Source organism: Vipera berus (assembly GCF_964194415.1).
Source record: "Vipera berus genome assembly, chromosome: Z".
In the NCBI taxonomy this organism is placed as follows: domain Eukaryota; kingdom Metazoa; phylum Chordata; class Lepidosauria; order Squamata; family Viperidae; genus Vipera; species Vipera berus.
The window spans coordinates 41,288,477-41,309,348 of record NC_138205.1 but is presented as its reverse complement, the minus strand read 5'-3'; the positions used below and the strand labels follow the sequence as shown (position 1 = coordinate 41,309,348).

The following is a 20,872-nucleotide window of genomic DNA, read 5'->3' as shown; positions in this document are numbered from 1 at the left end:
GAAGGACTGCTAAAAGCATAATATCCAAACTTGCTAAAGTGAAGGCCGCATGAAATTTTAAAATTGGAAGGGGTAATAAACATGTGGCTGGTAAGGATCCTTTCAGAAGCAAATAATAAATATTGGGGTGTGATACTTTACTTAGACCTGTTTGGAGATCTGTATTTCAGATTTATTGCCTAAGGGCAGTTCTAGCGTTATTAAAGTCTAATATACACAGACTTTCCATAAAGAAGTCCAGCAACCAAATTTTACCTAGGGCTTTTAAAGCTATGATTATTTTAAATGATCTCTAAATATCAAAGGGGCCAAACCTATAAGGAGTAAAAAATACTTTAGCCAGAAATTAAATAGGAGAAAACATGCCCTGGCACCATTGAAACTATGCCTGTTTCCACTTGATAATATTTGAAACCATCAAAATGGCTCCAATAAATATATTTTGAATTATTTCAATAATATTAAGCTTTGCAGGGGGTGGGATTTGGGAGCTATAGAGAAACTGTGGAATTATCATGGTTTGAAAGACATTGCAGGCTGCAGGAACATAATACCTTTTGAATGGTAAAATCTTACAATAGTTGTACAAAAAAAGATAGACCTTTGTTTATAAGGAAGTGTGAAATTGTACTCCAATAAATGCCATTTATTTGGCATTTGTAGATTTTATGATATTGTTGGGCAAAAACTATGACTGTGGTTTTTAAATAATTTGTTAATAATTTTTAACTCTGTAGAATAAAGCTAATGCTCTAATTGTTTTTCATATTCCCACTTATGAAGCAGTCATAATAACAATTGTTGTTGTTAGCTGCGAAGTCGTGTCCGACCCATCGTGACCCTATGAACAACATTCCTCCAGGCCTTCCTGTCCTCTACCATCTTCTGGAGTCCATTTAAGCTCACGCCTACTGCTTCAGTGACTCCATCCAGCCACCTCATTCTCTGTCGTCCCCTTCTTCTATTGCCCTCGATCTTTCCCAGCATTAGGCTCTTCTCCAGTGAGTCCTTCCTTCTCATTAGGTGGCCAAAGTATTTGAGTTTTAGCTTCAGGATCTGGCCTTCTAAAGAGCAGTCAGGATTGATCTCCTCTAGGACTGACCAGTTTGATCGCCTTGCAGTCCAAGGGACTCGCAGGAGTCTTCTCCAGCACCATAGTTCAAAGGCCTCAATTCTTTGGTGCTCAGCCTTTCTTATGGTCCAACTTTCACTGCCATACATTGCAACTGGGAAGACCATAGCCTTGACTATACGCACTTTTGTTGACAGGGTGATGTCTCTGCTTTTTAGTGTGCTGTCTAGATTTGCCATGGCTTTCCTCCCGAAGAGCAAGCGTCTTTTAATTTCTTGGCTACAGTCCCCATCTGCAGTGATCTTGGAGCCCAGGAAAATAAAATCTGTCACTACCTCCATTTCTTCCCCATCTATTTGCTAGGAATTGAGAGGGCCAGATGCCATGATCTTGGTTTTCTTAATGCTAAGTTTCAACCCAGGTTTTGCACTCTCCTTCTTCACCCGCAACAAGAGGCTCTTTAGTTCTTCTTCACTTTCTGCCATTAGAGTGGTATCATCTGCGTATCTTAGGTTGTTGATATTTCTTCCGGCAATCTTAATTCCAACTTTTGATTCATCTAGCCCTGCCTTTCTCATGATATATAAGTTAAATAGGCAGGGCGACAGTATACAGCCTTGCCGGACTCCTTTCCCAATTTTGAACCAATCAGTGGTTCCGTGTCCAGTTCTCACTGTTGCTTCTTGACCCGCATATAGGTTTCTCAAGAGACAAATAAGATGGTCTGGTACTCCCATCTCTTTAAGAACTTGCCACAGTTTGTTATGATCCACACAATCAAAGGCTTTAGCATAGTCAATGAAGCAGAAGTAGATGTTTTTCTGGAACTCCCTAGCTTTATCCATGATCCAGCGTATGTTGGCAATTTGATCTCTAGTTCCTCTGCCTCTTCGAAATCCTGCCTGTACTTCTGGTAGTTCTCGATCCACATAGTGCTGAAGTCTAGCTTGTAGGATTTTAAGCATGACTTTACTAGCATGAGAAATCAGTGCAATGGTGCGATAGTTTGAACATTCTTTGGCACTGCCTTTCTTTGGAATTGGAATGTAGACTGATCTTTTCCAATCCTGTGGCCACTGTTGAGTTTTCCAAATTTGCTGGCAAATTGAGTGTAGCACTTTTACTGCATCATCTTTTAAGATTTTGAATAGCTCAGCTGGAATACTGTCACCTCCACTAGCTTTGTTGTTGCTCAGCTTTTCTAAGGCCCGCTTCACTTCACATTCTAGGATGTCTGGCTCGAGGTCAGTGACCACCTCATTGTGATTATCTGGGACGTTAAGCTCATTCTTGTATAGTTCTTCTGTGTAATTTTGCCACCTCTTCTTAATCTCTTCTGCCTCTGTTAGGTCCCTGCCATTTTGGTCCTTTATCATGCCCATTTTTGCATTAAACGTTCCCTTCATCTCTCCAATTTTCTTGAAAAAATGAAGCGACTGGGCCAAAGCCGAAAGGACGCTCAGCTAAAGTTCGAAATGATCATCTTAGCCTCCCAAATTCTTTATTAGCAATTTGAATAATTTGCACAAATAATGAGCTGTCATAAGTTGACTATGTCCTGTGGATAAGCCCTGAGTTGGGCCAAAACAGGAATGAAAGAGTTAATTAGCAAGGTCCATTCAAAAAGCCTTGACAAATACTTATATATATATATATATATATATATATATATATATATATATATATATATATGTGTGTGTGTGTGTGTGTGTGTGTGTGTGTGTGTGTGTGTGTGTGTGTGTAAATTACTAACAAAGAATTAAAGGGAAACTGAGATGCATTTCTGACTCCTTAGTCGTCATCAGTCAGCTATACCCTTCTGAGATAGGCTGAAAACAGGAAATAAAGATTTGCCCCATGTTTGGGGCCTAGCAAGGTAATCTAAATAGTTAACACTTGAAATATATATATATATATATATATATATATATATATATATATATATATATATATGCAGGTTATTAATATATGTATAAAAAGAATTTGAGTTTTACAGTACATACTATATTATTTTTTCAAAAGTTAATGAGTTTCCCAAGAAAATGTGCTGTCAGGAAAAAACAATATGAAAATGTTAAATTTATCATTTTAGGATACTGATAGGATAATTTAAACTATTCACAAATGGACAAAGTTGGGATTTTATTGTTGTTTTAAATATATTTACTTATTGTTTTAGCTTGGGCATTTTGTTTAATTCTTTTTTAACTTATGTATCTTTGTACTTTTATATGTTTGCCCTGTTCACCGCCCTGAGTCCTTCGGGAGAAGGGCGGTATACAAATAAAATTATTATTATTATTATTATTAATAATAATAATAATAATAATAATAATAATAATAATAATTATTATTATTATTATTATTATTATTATTATTATTATTATTATTATTATTATTATTATTTATGTATATCAAGTTAAAGCACCAAAATGCACATGCATAAAGCACCAGAAACTAGTTTTAAAGTAACAATTCTGTTTTTGAGTATCTTTACCAAGAATAGCACAATGCTTGGTAAATAACATTTGTCTGGTAAATAAAAGTTTGCTGGTTTGAAATCTGACAGAAACTTTTTCATTAAAAAAAATACATGAGACATACTATATATATATATATATATGTATGTATGTACTGTATGTATGTATGTATGTATGTATGTATGTATGTATGTATGTAATACTGTAGTAACGCAATGGCATATGTTTTCCTATATGTTGAAACCTAGCAGAATCATTTTTGTTTAATTATTACATCTTTCTCTAAAGATAGAACAATGCATCGCTGGATTTAATTTAACAAAAGTCCAAAGAAGAGCAGCTAATTCAGGGAAAGATGTAATAATTAAACAAAAAATGTTTCTGATGGGTTCCAAGCCAGCAATCTTCAATATGTAGGGCAAACATATAGCCATTGTGTTATTACAGCATTCCTTTTAAAGGAAATTTTAAAAGACATCAGAAAGGTTGGTAACTATTGATTCACTTGAGGTGGCATTCCTGCTTCTGGGAAGTAGCCAATGAACTTCTGGCCATAGTCTGTAACAAAAAATGTATATCACCAAAATGAGTGAACATTCAGGGTGACATAAGGGAGGCGAGAAGAGCAATTTACAATTTCAGCAGGAAAATTCACCTGGTGGTGCTTTGCAATGGGAGGAATATGAGTGCAGAGCAACAGGATCCATTCCTGGTTCCTTGTTCATTCCATCAATGTGGCAACAGGACAGTGGGGAGTGAGTTATTTATTTATATTTATATTTATTTATTAAATATATATGCTGCCCCTTTCACTGTGCAGAGGATTAGTGGATTAGATGACAGACAGACAGACATGGCCATGGATGGTAGTTGTGCTGAGCATTTAGAGCAGAGGTGGGGAACAATGTTTGTGGACCAACTCTCAGAATTCCTCAGCCAGCAGGAATTCCTGGCTGGGTCAGAAATTCTGGACGTTGATGTCCATAAGTCATAAAAGGGCCATCGTTCCCCACCCCTGATTTAGAGGATGCTGTGATCAGGGAAAGAGTCCAGGTAAGACTGGTGGTTCAAAACAAAGACGATGGGCTTCAGATTTTATTTCTTTTCCTACTAAACCCAAGAAAGAGATTTAAATTCTAAAACTACTGGTGACATGAATCCAACAGTTTTAGTACCTTAGTACCTACAATTTACAAGAGGAGAGAGAAATAAGGTTTTATTCTATGTACCATTTTTGTTTCTCATTCTGCTATTCTAAGAGATGAGTAATCTCAGGTCATATTTCCAGGCTGAGGAATACTCATGCACTATCATGGTAGACCAGGACAAGAAATAGATACTGGAATGATGCTTTATTGCTGCCATGCATTATAATAGAATTTTGACTTTGAATCACTTTCCCAACTCCCCTCAATGATTCTTTCATAATTTCCCCAAGTCAATTCTAAATTTACATTTGCACTTGGACATGATTCAGCCTGTAGCAAAAACTTCAGATCTGCTGCAGGTCTGAGAGGTGGCAGCCTGGACTGAGCCTTGGTCTGGGAAACCCCTATCCTTTAACCAGACTCCTAATTAATAATGCCACATACTCCTCACCTGGGCAGTCTGCATATTTGGTTTACATATTGGCATCCTCCATCCACAAGTAAATTGCAATTCATTTCCACATTTATTATTAAGAAACCTATAATTTTAAGATTAAATTGTGAGGTTTCCAGGGTCGACAGCAGTACATTTCTAATTTATGGAATCTACCAATTCTACTTATTAATTATAAAATGATTGTGTCTTCTTCCTTTGTCAATAGACACTAATCTCTTTAGAAATCTTCTCCGTGGAATCTTGTCTTTAAAGAATTTTGAAGATTTTCCAGAGATTATGAGACCATAATCTTTCTTTATTTGGGTCATCATTCAGTAATCTATAAGCCTTAACACCAGGAAATAGAACCAGAAAATACACGTATTCACAGGAAGGAAAATTGTATGATAAATACCAAGTTTGCCTGATTGCTTCTCAGTGTTGAAGAAATACTAACAAATGCATTTTTTGCCTCCCAAATGATACCAAACAGCTTTTTGGAGTTCACTAGTGGCTTCTGAAATCGCCTATGTTTTCTGGCTGCTCATAAAGAATGAGTGCATTTTAGGGGTCATTGTGTATGATTCTTTTAATATCTCACTAGTGGGATATGCTTGCCAAATGCTCTTCAAACTCTGTGTTCTGTACAATATCACTGAGCTTTTATTCCATGGTGTTTAATCTTGGGTCGAAAACAACAATAAAGCTACTTGGTGAAGCAACTTACAATTATTTGAGCAATAAAGAAACTTTCAATGAGAAGACATGTTTTTTTAAACTGAAAAAATTCTGGGAACATAATCAAAAGGCTCAGAGAAATAGGTAGGGGGCACTTTGCTTCTGTTTTAAAATCTTCTCCTATTCCTGGCAGATTAGAGCCAAAAGTCCTTGCCTCTTGGGATTTAACAGCCATGGAAAAGCATTCTTTAAATACTTTAAGAGGACTCCACTGTTAATTGGGTTTTCATGATTTAAAAGAAATGCTTTCTTCAGATTTTTTTTTACATGTAGCATTTCACTCTCCTTTACCATGTATTTCTGAGAGTTATTCAACCATAATTCTTCTACTGCAAACTACAAGACAGCTGCAACTAATTTGTTATATTTTTCCCAGTGTAGACTTTCTGTAATATTCCATTAATACTGTAGCTTGTTAAATTGCCACAGTGTAAGGAAAAGGAAGATAAAATCTGGATGCTTGGGTAATTTAAAAATGTTTTATTTATTTGTGACATATTTTAATCAAAAGAGTCGGAAACGACTAGCACACATGTGCGGGGGAACCTTTACCTTTACCTTTACCTTAATCAAAAGAACAAGAAGATTGGTAATTGGAACAAAGATCAGGAAATACTGTACACTAGTGCACCAATATATTAATATATGTTAAGCATGGCTGAAGTATTTTACCATTGTAACTGAAAAAATAATGAAAGTCTGATAAAATGGTGCATTCCAGATTAATTAATAATATAGAACACTAGCTGATGATAGGTGTTGTAAGGTCACTATGGTATATATAACAACTGAGCTATAATGGAAAAGAAAATAGCTAGGCTCTACATGTGAATTTATTTATATATCAAATGTACATAGCTATCTATTTTACAAGAATATTCTAGGTGATCCACATTAAGCAAAACAATTAGAATGCATCTTGAAATCACCCCCCCCAAAAATAAGAAACATGCATCCAACATGGGAAATGCATGTTGTTTTAATTCAGGCAGTAAAAACTCAAACATAATAGAACCATCTCATGGGGCCCCTTTTCCCAAAGTTTCCTGGAAAAAACCCACATCTTAAAGACATTTCTAATTTGACCTAGAGGGGAATGTTCCAAAGTGCGGGTGCTGTGTCAGAAAAGGCATGCATCCTGAGTCCCATCAAATGGCATTCCCACCTGACCTTGGTAGATATAATCAGGAAGAGGCAGTCCCTCAAATACATTGGCTTTGGGGTTATGTAGAGCTTTGAATGTCAAGACCAGTACCTTGAATTGCACTCCATAACAAAATGGCAACTAATGCAGTTCACAGATATGTGCCACTCTAGGGGCACCCATAACTATCCGCTCTGCTACATTTTGTACCAGTTGAAGTTTCTAGATACTCTTCAAGGGCAACCGCATTTAGAGTGTGTTACAATAGTCCATTCAAGCAATGACCCGGGCATGAATAACTATTAGCAAAGGCTACCCAATTATGGATGATTCAAAAACAATATTGATGAAATACATTCTTCCACAATCTCTAGGCATCTGAAATATAAGCTTTCTGAGATGTCATTTTCTTGTCCTTAGAAATACCGACAAAGGCCTTGTATGGTAACTCTCCAATAACATTTGAATATTTTAATCTGCCCAATGTTTTTATCTGGTTTCTCTATCCTATGGGTTTTATCTATTACTCTGTTACTTAAATATATAATTTACTACACAGTTGGACTGCAAGTTTCACTACAGATAGCTGAATCTGGGCATGCTTCCATACAAGGATTTTATTGTGCAGCAACCTGCCAGAAAATTCATATTTTTTATCAGAGGTCTAGATGGTGCAATATTTCACCAGTATCTCTCTTATTTCCCCACTCTTTCTTTGGCACTTTTTCCTCCATAAAAGAATCTGAGGCAAAGGCTATAGGACAGCATTTTTCAAACTTGGCTACACCCTGCTTTGTTACTGGTAGCAGTAATTCAAAGCCCTTGTGTCTGTTCTGTGTACAAAAAAATAATAAACTTGCATTGAAATATATTTTAAATATTTGATGACAAGTGCTTATAATGCTATAGTATAGGTTTGGTTTTGACTCACTTCCTGGAAACACCAAGCACAACGTGGATTTACAGTCAGGCACTGTTGACATGAACTCGCTCCTCTTGTGGTACAGATATTGTTACCTGAAATACAATACACAAAAAATGACCCATAGGCCTCAAAAGCATTTTCCTTAGTCCCTGGTAATAAAGCAGCTGACATAAATAGCTCTTCATTGGTTTTGGGTTTGAAATTTACTGGCAATTTGCTATTAGCTGCCCTAATTAAAAGTTCAGCCATCTGCCATTTGGTTTTCAAAGTGTTAAAAAATTTTTTTTCCTGATACCTACCCAGCCAATATAACACACAGTGTTTGTTCTCCACCTCTGTTCTTTCCATGTGACAATGGAGATTTATTAATTCTGCTTGCTGTTGGTTCTTAATACTTTTGTGCATTTAAATGAACATAAACAGGAAATATGCAGACCATTAAGCAATCTGAATAAGCAGACAGAATCCAGAGAGACAAACTGAAAAACTCTGCAGTACTTGCTTTTAAAATAAGGCTGATCAGCTAGGGATTGGGGCAGAGTCTATTCACACACCCAAAAGTTCCACATTTCTGATTTGCATCTGCTAATCGACAGTTCAAATGACAAAGCAACAAATCTGAAACTGTAATATCTAATTCTATTTCTGAGTAGATTTTTTTTCTTTGGAAAGTGGAATTAATCTCTGAAGTCAGAGCTGACTCCTGAATTCAAGACACACAACTACCTATATCAAAATGTGTACAGGTTTGGTGCAATATGAAAAAAATTGACATATAAGGATATTTTGCATATTGAAGGGAAAATAAAATCTAAACAAGAGTTTTTAGACCAGGGCATTGAATTATCATGGTGGCCTCAATTGCAAATGCAACCAAGATATGATAAAGTTGTGAAAATATATGGTTTTTATAAAGAACAGACAATATTTGATCAGATATTGTTGACTCTGATGAAAAACTAAGAAACTATATAACTTTCTATTAAATTTGAAAATGGAGGATGAACAAGTGAAAGATACAATGATACAATGGGCAAAAAACTTTGGATATAATATAGAATTAGAGAAATAGCAAAATCTTTGGGAAAGAAATTATAAATTGACAATGCAACTTATAAAGAAAACTTATATGTTTTATAGATGGCATTTACACCTGTTAGATTAGCAAAAATATTTAAAAATATGTCTAGTAAATTCTGGAAATGTAACAAAAAATCTGGCACATATTATTGTTTGTGGTGGACCTGTGTTAAAGCAAAAAAAAAAATTGGACAAAAATGCACATTTGGTTAGAAAAGGTGTTAGGAAAACATGTAGATTTTAAACCTGAAAAAATAATACCAGAAACATCTGATAAGCAAAGTGCATATTTAACATTGCATGTATTAACAGAAGCGAGGATTGTATTTGCTCAGCACTGGAAGAATGAAGAAACACCACTAGATGAAGAGATAATCAAGAAGATATTGGACTGTGCTGAAATGGACAGGCTTACATTGAGAATCAAAGAGAAAGAAGATACAGATTATTTTCAAACATGGAATTTATTTTATCAATGGTTGAAAAAAAGAGGTAGAGATAAGAATGTAAATTGTATTACTAAGCAAACAGATTAACCCAGACAACATAAGCACTAATCAAATGTAATAATAGAAAATTAATAAAAAATATAAAAAAATATGTACAAGTTTTATTTGAAAGAGCTATTTAATATAATTATTTTTAACAAGTAGATAATAATAATAATAATAATAATAATAATAATAAGAAGAAGAAGAAGAAGAAGAAGAAGAAGAAGAAGAAGAAGAAGAAGAAGAAGAAGTTGGAAGGGACCTTGGAGGTCATCTAGTCCAACCCCCTGCTCAAGCAGGAAACCCTATACCATTTCAGACAAATGGCTGTCCAGTCTCTTCTTAAAAACTTCCAGTGTTGGAGCATTCACCACTTCTGGAGGCAGGTTGTTCCACTGGTTAATTGTTCTAACTGTCAGGAAGTTTCTCCTTAGTTCTAGGTTGCTTCTCTCCTTGACTAGTTTCCATCCATTGCTTCTTTTCCTGCTTTCAGGTGCTTTGGAGAATAGCTTGACTCCCTCTTCTTTGTGGCAGCCCGAGATATTGGAACACTGCTATCATGTCACCCCTCACCCTTCTCTTCGTTAAACTACACATACCCAATTCCAGCAACCGTTCCCTATATGTTTTAGCCTCCAGTCCCCCAATCATCTTTGTTGCTCTTTTCTGTACCCTTTCTAGAGTCTCGACATCTTTTTTACATCGTTGTGACTAAAACTGGATGCAGTATTCCAGGTGTGGCCTTACCAAATCATTGTAAAGTGGTATTAGTACTTCACGTGATCTTGATTCTATCCCTCTGTTAATGCAGCCTAGCACTGTGTTGGCTTTTTTGGCAGCTGCAGCACACTGCTGGCTCATATTGAAGTGATTGTCCACTAGGACTCCGAGATCCCTCTCACAGTTACTACTATTGAGCAAGGTACCACCTATGCTATACCTGTGCATTTGATTTTTCCTGCCTAAATGTAGAACCTTACTTTTTTCACCATTGAATTTGATTTTGTTAGATAGTGCCCAGTGTTCGAGTCTGTCCAGATCCTCCTGTATCTTAAGCCTATCTTCTGGAGTATTGGCTATTCCTGCCAGCTGGGTGTCGTCTGCAAATTTGATGAGTTTCCCATCTATCCCCTCATCCAAATCATTAATGAAGATGTTGAAGAGCACTGGGCCCAGAACAGAGCCCTGGGGCACCCCACTACACACTTCCTTCTGTGTAGATGCAGTTCCATTGAGGACCACACGCTGAGTACAGCCTGTCAGCCAGCTATGAATCCATCTCGTGGTGATGCTATCTAACCCACATTTTTCTATCTTATCAAGTAGTAGGTTGTGATCTACTTTATCAAATGTCTTACTGAAGTCCAAGTAAATTATATCTACAGCATTCCTCTGGTCCACTAATTTTGTCACTTGGTCAAAGAATGTAATAAGATTTGTCTGGCATGATATGTGTGGTAGCAAAAGAAAAGAAGCCCAGCCCTATTTTGCTCAGTGTCATCTTTATAGGCATAAAATAAGCAATATAGACTCCATCCATCCAGCCACCTCATTCTCTGTCGTCCCCTTCTTCTATTGCCCTCAACCTTTCCCAGTATTGGGCTCTTCTCCAGTGAGTCCTTCCTTCTCATTAGGTGGCCAAAGTATTTGAGTTTCAACTTCAGGATCTGGCCTTCCAAAGAGCAGTCAGGGTCGATCTCCTCTAGGACTGACCGGTTTGATCGCCTTGCAGTCCAAGGGACTTGCAGGAGTCACTGAATCAGTAGGCGTGAGCTTAAATGGACTCTAGAAGATGGTAGAGGACAGGAAGGCCTGGAGGAACATTGTCCATAGGGTCGCGATGGGTCGGACACGACTTCGCAGCTAACAACAACAATATAGAATGCACTGTAGGAATAATTTTTATTAGATGCTGGCAAGTAATAAGTCAGAATCTCCAATTGTCAAATACCAAATAGAAAAAAATGTGCCCCAAATATTAATTTCTGATCCAAATACAAAAATATCCAGTTTTTGAATCAGACAATGTTTAAATTGTGCAGTGTCTTCTACTGCTCCATTTTACAAGACTGATCTAACAAAAATATTCAAGGGTTAAAAGTAAAAATGCTAAATACTGCTCTCTGAAGATTTACACAGAACTTCAGAATAGCTAATGCCTACATTCCTTAAGGAATTATCAGCAATATCTTTACAGCAATGCAAAAGAAATGAAATGTATTAACACTGTTAACCTCTCTTAGTTAAATAACATCTCTTAAATATAAAGGGAAATGATTTTATATACTGGGTTGAAACCTATGTTTGCCTTAAGTACACAATTACAATATGTAATAAGAATTACATACACATATACATTTTCATATACACATTCACATATGTCTACATATACACATATACATATGCCTTCAAGTCAGCTATGACTCCTGGCAACGATTTCATATCTAATGCAAGTATCTCCCGGTTTTTCACTCTTCATTCGGTACCTTAGTCACTGGGCCAAACTAGCTCTCACTGGGGACATTGCCAAATCACAGATGAGCTGTGCTTCTATAATTCTCTGCTAACAAGAAGAGTTGGTTCCTTTCTCCTGTGTATGAATGCCAAATCAAGGAAATGATTAGGTCACTCTGGCAGCTGCCACACTCTCAAAGAAAATAAAAGCTAGACTATATGTGCTGTCTCAGGCAGTTGGATACTGGCCACAATGTCATGGCAGACAGGTGATAGGATACAGACCTGTGTATATTGGCTAGGAGCAGAAGATCAAACATATCCTATTTTGGACTGTGAGTGGAATCTGCATTTCCAGGTTTTCTCCTTTTTTGTGGCTTTAATTTTAAGTGTGTGATAGTGTTAAAACTAAACAAAGCCTAGTGTGCAATGTTCCCCTCACCACCTGATCTCTATTTGTGCAAAAAGAAGTTGGAGGTTGTCAGCTTCTGCTTTAAATAGAGCTGGTCTCTGCATTGTAACTAGCCTCCTGCTCTCTGCTACCGTCTGTACTTTGCCATTGTGAAGGCTGAACTACATAGATGAAGACAGACAGACAGATAGATGGGGGGCAGGGAGGGAGAGAGAAATGTTTGCACAATGCAGGCAGTAAAAACAAGTCTAGGTTGAAATGTGTTGGTGGCCTGACAGCAATTAAAACAAAAACACTTCCTTTTGCAGGAACTCTAGGTGCCTACGCTCTTGTTTCTGTATTTCCCAAGAGACAAATAGAAGAAAAACTGAATCCAATAAAATCTGCACATATAATCTTGGAAAAAGTACGTATGGTTCTCTCACACAACCATCAGGCTGTTCTTCATCTAATACCTTAGAGATACAGTGGAAAATTTGCAAAGATAGATGTTAAGTTCTGACAGACGAATGACTCAGTGAGGTTTAACAGCAAACAAGGTTTATTAATACACAATGGTCAACTGTCAACTGTCAAAATAACTCCGGCTTTTATACTCGAGCCGTTTGAACTGTATCCAATCCAAACCCCCGGGCTTCCCACCGTTACAACGTTAGCCAATAATTGCACCCCGGCTTCCCGCTTCAAAGGAACCTTCTTTGCACTAAAGCTACTGACATAACACCCCTTCCCCCCCAGTTGATGTTATTTGTTGACGTAATCACTCAAGTATTTGGGTGGCCTATGGACCCTAGATGGGTATCTATTGGACTTGCCACTTACGTCATTGTTGGCTGACTGGCTGCTTGTTAAGGGTTACTTTTAAATTTTGGCTGCTTGTTAAGGGTTACTTTTAAATTTTGGGTTACTGGCTCTGAAATTTCCCTACTAACTGATTGTAATTGTTGTTGTGGCTGTTGTTGTTGTTGTTCTGGTACTGCTGGCCTGTCCAAAGGAAACAGCTCCCAATCACTTTGACAAGGCTGTGGGGTTCCAACAGCTACATAGGGTTGCGTTTCCACTTCTCCACCACTATCTGGAAGGTCATTCTGATTATGCCAAGATGCAGTATTACCCCTGTGTTCAATTTGACCCTCATTGACTGACACACTTTCGGGAACCCTCTTCCTTAGTTGATCAATATGTCTTTTACTTACTCTATTCCCTTCCCCCTCAATGGTGTAAGACAACGGCCCCATTATGTCAGTGACTACCCCAGGAACCCATTTGTCCCCCGGTCCATAGTTCCTGGCCCAAACTAAGTCTCCAATCTTGAAGGACCTATTAGGAATGTCCGGTTCAGCATTGGAGGGTAGTCTGTCAGGGTGTAACCGGTCCAGTTTAGTGGTTATCCGTCTGCCCCACCTCATTTCTGCAGGGCTTTTCCCGGTAGCCGTGCAAGGGGTTGTGTGTTGAGTCAGCAAAAAGTCTGCAAGTCTTTGGTGCCAGTCGCCTCGGATGATTCGCTTCAATGCATCTTTGGTGGTTCTCACGTTTCGTTCAGCCAAGCCATTGGTGGACGGGTGGAAGGGTGCTGATGTTGCATGTGTAATCGAGTTGGCCTTGAGGAAACCCTGAAATTCAGCAGAGGTGAATTGGGGCCCATTATCAGATACTATCACATCAGGTAACCCGTGAGTGGCAAAGAGGCCCCTTAAAACCTGTATTGTTCTACCAGATGACATTGAAGTAACAGGCACAACCTCCAGCCACCGAGAGAAGCTGTCCACCACAACTAGGAAAGTTAGGCCTTGAAATGGCCCTGCAAAATCAATGTGAATCCTAGACCAAGGATTCCTGGCCAATTCCCACTTATGCATGTGTGCATGTGCCTGCTCAGGCCTAGATCGCTGACACAGATAACACCCTGAAACACATTCTTCTATAGACTTGTCTAACCCCGGCCACCACAAATGACTTCTGGCTAATGCCTTCATTCGGACAATCCCAGGGTGACCTTCATGTAGTTCCGTTAAAATTGTATTCCTGTGAAGTTCAGGAATAACAACACGGTTACCCCACAATATACACCCCAAATGGGATGATAGTTCATCTTTTCTCCTAAAATATGGAGTGTACTTGGAGTCAGGGTTACTACTTGGCCAACCCCCTAGTACCCAGGTCATAATCCTATTGAGAATATGGTCTTTTTTAGTGGCCGCAGCTATTTCTCTAGCTGTTAAGGGGCATTCAGGAATTTCATGTAGTGACATAATTTGTCCTACCGGTGCAGGGTCTTCCTTGGTGTTGGTTAGAGGCAGTCTGCTAAGGGCATCCGCATGGCCCATTTCCTTACCAGGTCTATGTTGCAACGAAAATGAATATGCTGAGAGGAAAATTGACCACCTCAGCATCCTGGGAGACATTATTTGGGGTGTCTGTTTATCAGTGGTAAACAGTCCCAGTAACGGTTTGTGGTCAGTGAGTATGGTAAAGTTCCTACCATAAAGGTAATCATGGAACTTTTTTACTCCTGCCACAATAGCTAATGCCTCTCTATCAATTTGTGCATAATTCCGTTCAGCTTTGGTAAGCGTCCTGGAATAGTATGCAATTGGCTTTTGAATGCCCTGACAATCCATGTGGCTGATGACAGCCCCCACACCATAAGGCGAAGCATCACAAGCTAAATAGATCGGTTTGTTCTCAATAAAATGAGTAACTGTGGACTGGCTAGAAAGAATATCTTTTAAGGTTTGAAAACTGACTCTATGTTTTTCTTGCCACTGCCATGGGGTTTTTCTATCTAATAGTCTGTGTAATGGTTCCGCGATGGCAGCTTTATGTGGCAAGAATGTGTGATAGAAATTGACTAATCCTAAAAAGGCTTGTAATTCAGCCTTATTTTTTTGTTCAGGAGCCAATTTAATTGCTTTAATTTTTTCAGCTGTAGGGTGTATTCCTTTTTCATCTACTCTAAATCCTAAAAATTCAGTGGATTTAACTCCAATACAGCATTTTTCCCTTTTTAATTTAAGTCCAGCCTCCCTGAATCTTCCCAGTACCTTTTCCAGACGCTCAGCTAAAATTTCTTCATTTCTTCCAGCTATTAGGACATCATCAAAGTAAGGGCATACACCAGGTATGCCCTTTAAAGTCCTCTCCATCACCTCCTGGAAGATGCCTGGAGCTGCTGCAATACCAAATTGCAGTCTGTGGACTCGGAACGCCCCCTTGTGGGTGACAATAGTTTGAGCTTCAGCAGCTTCCCTGGAAACAGTAAGTTGTAAATACGCCTGCGCCAAGTCGAGCTTGGCAAATATGGCGCCGTCCTGGATCGTGGCGAGGACCTGTTTCACCGTCGGGACCGGGTAAGCATGCTTTTTCATTCCGAGGTTCAGGGTGGCTTTGTAATCAGCACAAATCCTCACATCCCCATTTGGTTTAAGGGGTGTGACGATTGGTGTTTCCCACAAGCCACCCTCGACCGGTTCTAATACGCCTTGGCCTACATGCTTATCGAGCTCGGCCTCGATTTTTTGCTTCAGGGCAAAAGGCACCCGACGGGCCTTAAGCCTGATGGGCTTAACTGACGGGTCTAGGTTAAAGTTAATTGGGGGCCCCTTATATTTCCCTAAAGATCCGTCAAATACGTCTGCGAATTCATCGCAGACAGATTTGAGGGTCTTTTTATTATTAATGGTATTTATTCCCCCAACCCAAATTCCCAGAGCTGGGAACCAATTAAGTCCAATTAAACTGGTTCTATGGCCTTCGGTGACTAATAAGTCTAAGAAGCCATTAAACCCCTTATACTTAACTTTTAAACTGACCTTCCCTTTAATATTTATTGGGGTTTTTTGGAAGTCAGCTAATTGAATTTTTGTTGGACTGAGTGGAATTCTTTGGCCACTCTTACGTTCGATAATTTTAAGGGTCTCGTTGGAAATTATTGATACCGAGGCCCCGGAATCAACTTCAATTTTGCAAGGAATTCCTTGCAATTGGACTAAGATTTTTAATTTTGGCCTTAGAATATGATTTATTTTAGGCTTTCCAATGTGGTTGACTTGTGCCACCTCCCCGCGGTTGGGGTCCTGTGCCAAAGGTTTAGGGGTCTCATTGCCACTATAGCAAGGGGTTACCTTACCTTCAGCCCAAACGTCGATTTCGTGTAGACGATTGTCGCGTGAACGACCCCGGCAAATGGCTTGAATGTGGCCGGTCTTTCCGCACAATCTGCATTTAGCAGAGCGGAATCTGCATGTTGCTCTGGGGTGGTTGCCCCCACAGCTTCCACATCTGATGTCACTGTCGCGCGGTCTTATTGGATTGTCTCTCGGTTGACGTTGCGGTGCTGTTGTTTGGAATCGGCGACTCGGTTCAGGTCCTTCGCTGCGGAATGGTTTTGCCGCCATTTTTCCAAACCTTCTGGTGACTTCGGCTATGTCGGCTTCCCATTGTTGGTCCACCTCCCCACTGTCCACACGGCTTTCTAAGTTTATTTCGGATGAAGTAGCCATGCTATTGCGGGGGGGGTCTCGGTTTCCAGTGGATTCATACGTCAAAAGTTCGTCAAGGACTTCTTGCAAGTCGCCAGTGGGCTTAGCGATGATACGATTTTGTAACTGTTCGTCTCGCAAGCCCAGCACCACTCTATCCCGAATCCTTATTTCTAGATTGTCATATTTACATCGTAACGCTGCTTCTCTGACCGCAGCAACGAATTTTTGGATTGACTCGCCCGGTCTCTGATTGCGTTTTTCAAAAATGCGCCGCCAAAAGAGTTCTGATCTTTTCGGCATAAAATGTACTTTTAATTTGGCCAGTAAGTCAGCGTACGGAACGCTTGATACTGGCAACGGTTGACAGAGTCCCACGGCAACCCGGTACACGGGTGTGCCACTGATAGTTAATAAGGCAGCCGCCTTCTTACGGTCGTCAGTTACGCCGTTCATCCAACATATTCTTCCCAGTCCTCTGGGTAGTTTGGATCAAATTCTTTTAAAGAGCCGAGTTGCGCCATTCGGAGGTTTGTTGATTCCGCCGCGGCCGCTTGCGGTTGACTGTGTATTTTAAATTTACCGCCTTACGCTCAGCTGTTTGACGCCGATCCTTCACTAGTCGCCGTCTATCCCACCTTCGTCGCCACTTGTTAAGTTCTGACAGACGAATGACTCAGTGAGGTTTAACAGCAAACAAGGTTTATTAATACACAATGGTCAACTGTCAACTGTCAAAATAACTCCGGCTTTTATACTCGAGCCGTTTGAACTGTATCCAATCCAAACCCCCGGGCTTCCCGCCGTTACAACGTTAGCCAATAATTGCACCCCGGCTTCCCGCTTCAAAGGAACCTTCTTTGCACTAAAGCTACTGACATAACAATAGAAGCAGACTGTCCTCACCCAAAGAGCTTACTAAAAAATAGCAAGACAAAACATGACCAAACTCTCTAATCAGCCTTCTTTCACATAGCAAAAAGTCTACGTAGATAAATCCCACTTCCTTGCAGAGTTTTTACAATGTCATATTTGAGTTTGGGTCCTTATATGTTATTTTTGATAGAGAGAAATAAAGTTCACAACAGAAGACTAATTTGTTTTGAAAATCCTTTGAAGCTCTGGCCAGCCCCAACAAAGAACAACTATTTACACAAAGAGAATACATTTTGATTACATTTATAACTCCTGCAAAGATGATTGAATGTTCTATTTATTGATACATCAGTTTCAGGAATGCCCATCTCCCTCAAAGAGTGACTTTGGGCAATAGAAAATTATACAAACTATGTTTAAATATTATAATGTAAAACTGTTAAAGATAAGAATAAAATTTAAAAGGTGGGGAAGGGGCTTCAGGGCGCTAACCAGCCCCATGGCTGCATGCATCTCTGAAGGCCCAAAGCAAGTTGACATAGCCAGGTCTTTAAAGGCCAGGAAAGTGGGGGGGCTGCCTCACCACTGGGGGCAGAATGCTCCAAACGGCATTGGCAATGGCAGAGAAGCCTCTTTTCCTGCTCTCTGCTAGTCGGAATTCTTTACTGACAGGGTCTGCAACATACGAGTGGAATAAAAAGGTAAAGGTAAAGGTTCCCCCGCACATGCGTGCTAGTCGTTTCCAACTCTAGGGGCCGGTGCTCATCTCCGTTTCAAAGCCGAAGAGCCAGCGCTTGTCTGAGAACGTCTCCGTGGTCATGTGGCCGGCATGACTAGACGCCAAAGGCGCACGGAATGCTGTTACCTTCCCACCGTAGTGGTCCCTATTTTTCTACTTGCATTTTTACATGCTTTCGAACTGCTAGGTTGGCAGAAGCTGGGACGAGTAACAGGTGCTCACTCTGTTACATGCCACTCGGGATTCGACCCGCCAAACTGCCGACCTTCTGATCGACAAGCTCAGCGTCCTAACCCACTGAGCCTTACGAGTGGAATGGACCAATGTAATTTGTAAAATGGCTCCACAAGGTAAATTGGCCCCTACATGCCATGCAGGGCTTTAAAGATCATAACCAATGCCTTGCACTGGACACAGAAGCAAACCGGCACCCAATAAAGCTTGTGCAACAGAGATGTTACGTGTGCCATCCTTTGGGTGCTCACCTAGCTGCATTCTATAGTAGCTTCCAGGTATTTTTCAAGGATTGCTCCATGTATAGTGCCTTTGGTATTTTTTCTTTTTCCCTTTTTTCTTTTCTTTTCTCTTTCATTTGTTTATTCTTGTCTCATCGCTTTTATTTTATTATTCTTCCTCAATTTTTATTTTATATTTTTTTTAAAAGTAAAAATTAATTTTAAAAAATAGCAGCAGTTCCCTTTTACAAGCATGCCCTACTGTGTGACTCCAGTAACTTCTGCACCACCAGTTCTGATATTAGATGCAAAACCGATGCACTGTCACCTTACAGAGGGAGAAAAAAAATTCTCCTTGAACAGGAATCAGATCTAAGGGCCTGAGAGATCAGGCTTGCAAAAAATGCAGGTGGTAGCTTTCTACACCTCTTTCCTCATATTAGTAGTTGTGTGGATTATTGCACTACAAGGAATTTCTCCATAGCACATTATTGTCACCAGTGGACATTGCCTACAATGATGAGCAACACGTTTCGGTCTACTTTAATGTGGGAGGAAGGTAGCCTTCCATCTAGAGTTGCTGTAGCCCCTTCTGCAGCTCTGTAATTTCTTCTCCTCCCTTGCTAGTACACCCTCTCTAATAACCACATTGTTTTGCTGATTCACAGGCTGCGGCTTTTGCAGCTCCTAAAAGCTCGGAGAAACTGTTGATTAACCTTCCTGGGTTATTATTAACTCGATAGGGGCTTGTACATGGGAGCTGTCTTTCCTATTCTTCCTGGAATGTTTTTGTCTTTGTGAGTTGGCAAAAAAGTTGGTCATCAGTTTCGGCAAAGTCCTCTCCCTACCCCCCCCCCAGCCCTCACCCCCAACTATCTTTTTGCTCATAGCTTGGGAGATGATAAATGGTTGAGGGTCTTTATGCCTTATCAGAAGATAAGCAGGATTGAGCTTCTTTTGATAGTTGACAGGACAGGTTTGCTAACAGGAAACCATTTACAAATAAGAATGAGGACATATTTGATAGTCATTCATGTCCTGGGCACCTCGTGATTAGACTACTGCAATGCAATCTACATGGGAGTGCCCTTGAAGACCATCTGGAAGTTACAGCTGGTTCAAAATAAGCAGTAACTGGCAATTCTCCTTTTGCTTAGTGTCAGTATTGCTACTTGAACCACATCAGTTGCCAGTTAGCTTCCAGGTGCAACTTAAGATGCTGGCTATTGCCTTTTTCCTCTGTTATTGAAGCCATTTCTGACTTAAGATCTGGTTATCTGAAGGACAATCTACTCTCATTGTTTCTGCATGTCCAGTAGATTCAGACAAGTGGGTACAATCTTCTATTAAATTTTGTCATCTTACAGGACTGAGCAAACATGTTTTCTGTGCCATGGACCTCACCCTCTGAAACAGCATCCCTCAGATGTGGACTAGGCCCTTTTCTCCCTGGGTTCTGCAAAGTTATTTAAACCTGGCTAATCCTAATTTTACAATAGGGGATTAATAAAAATCTATTCATCTATATCCATTGTCCGAAGGAATTGTCACCAAAAAGCAGTTTTCTAATAGTTTGGACTTTTATTTCCTGCTGCTGTAATACATTGTAGAATGCAATATCTGGTGCAGTTTTATCACCTTCTAACATTTAGTTCCTTTCTTAGCATTTACATTCTCTGAGGGCATGGAATTAAACTTATTTATGTTTTGTTCATTGCTAGATACAAATAAAGACATTTGCACAATATAAATATATTTTACTTAATGATAATTACACATTATGCCAAAATTGCAAAATAGCAATAGCATTTAGACTTATATACCATTTATATACAAGACTATAAACTGACCATAAATAGTCATATTTGTTATATTGACCTTTTCTTTTAAAAGAAAAAGAAATCAAGTGGTATATGTCTTATTTCATTTATGTCACTTGCC

The 20,872-nt window shown here is 39.4% G+C and overlaps 1 protein-coding gene across 1 annotated transcript in view; it reads right to left on the bottom strand.

The window, feature by feature from the left end:
• ITGB3 (integrin subunit beta 3) overlaps positions 1-20,872 on the bottom strand; it is a 100,821-nt gene that overhangs the window by 69,022 nt on the left and 10,927 nt on the right. Inside the window, exon 2 of the mRNA XM_081343812.1 lies at positions 7,950-8,035. Within this exon, the coding sequence (XP_081199938.1) occupies positions 7,950-8,035 (86 nt within the window). The remainder of the gene's footprint in view (positions 1-7,949; positions 8,036-20,872) is intronic.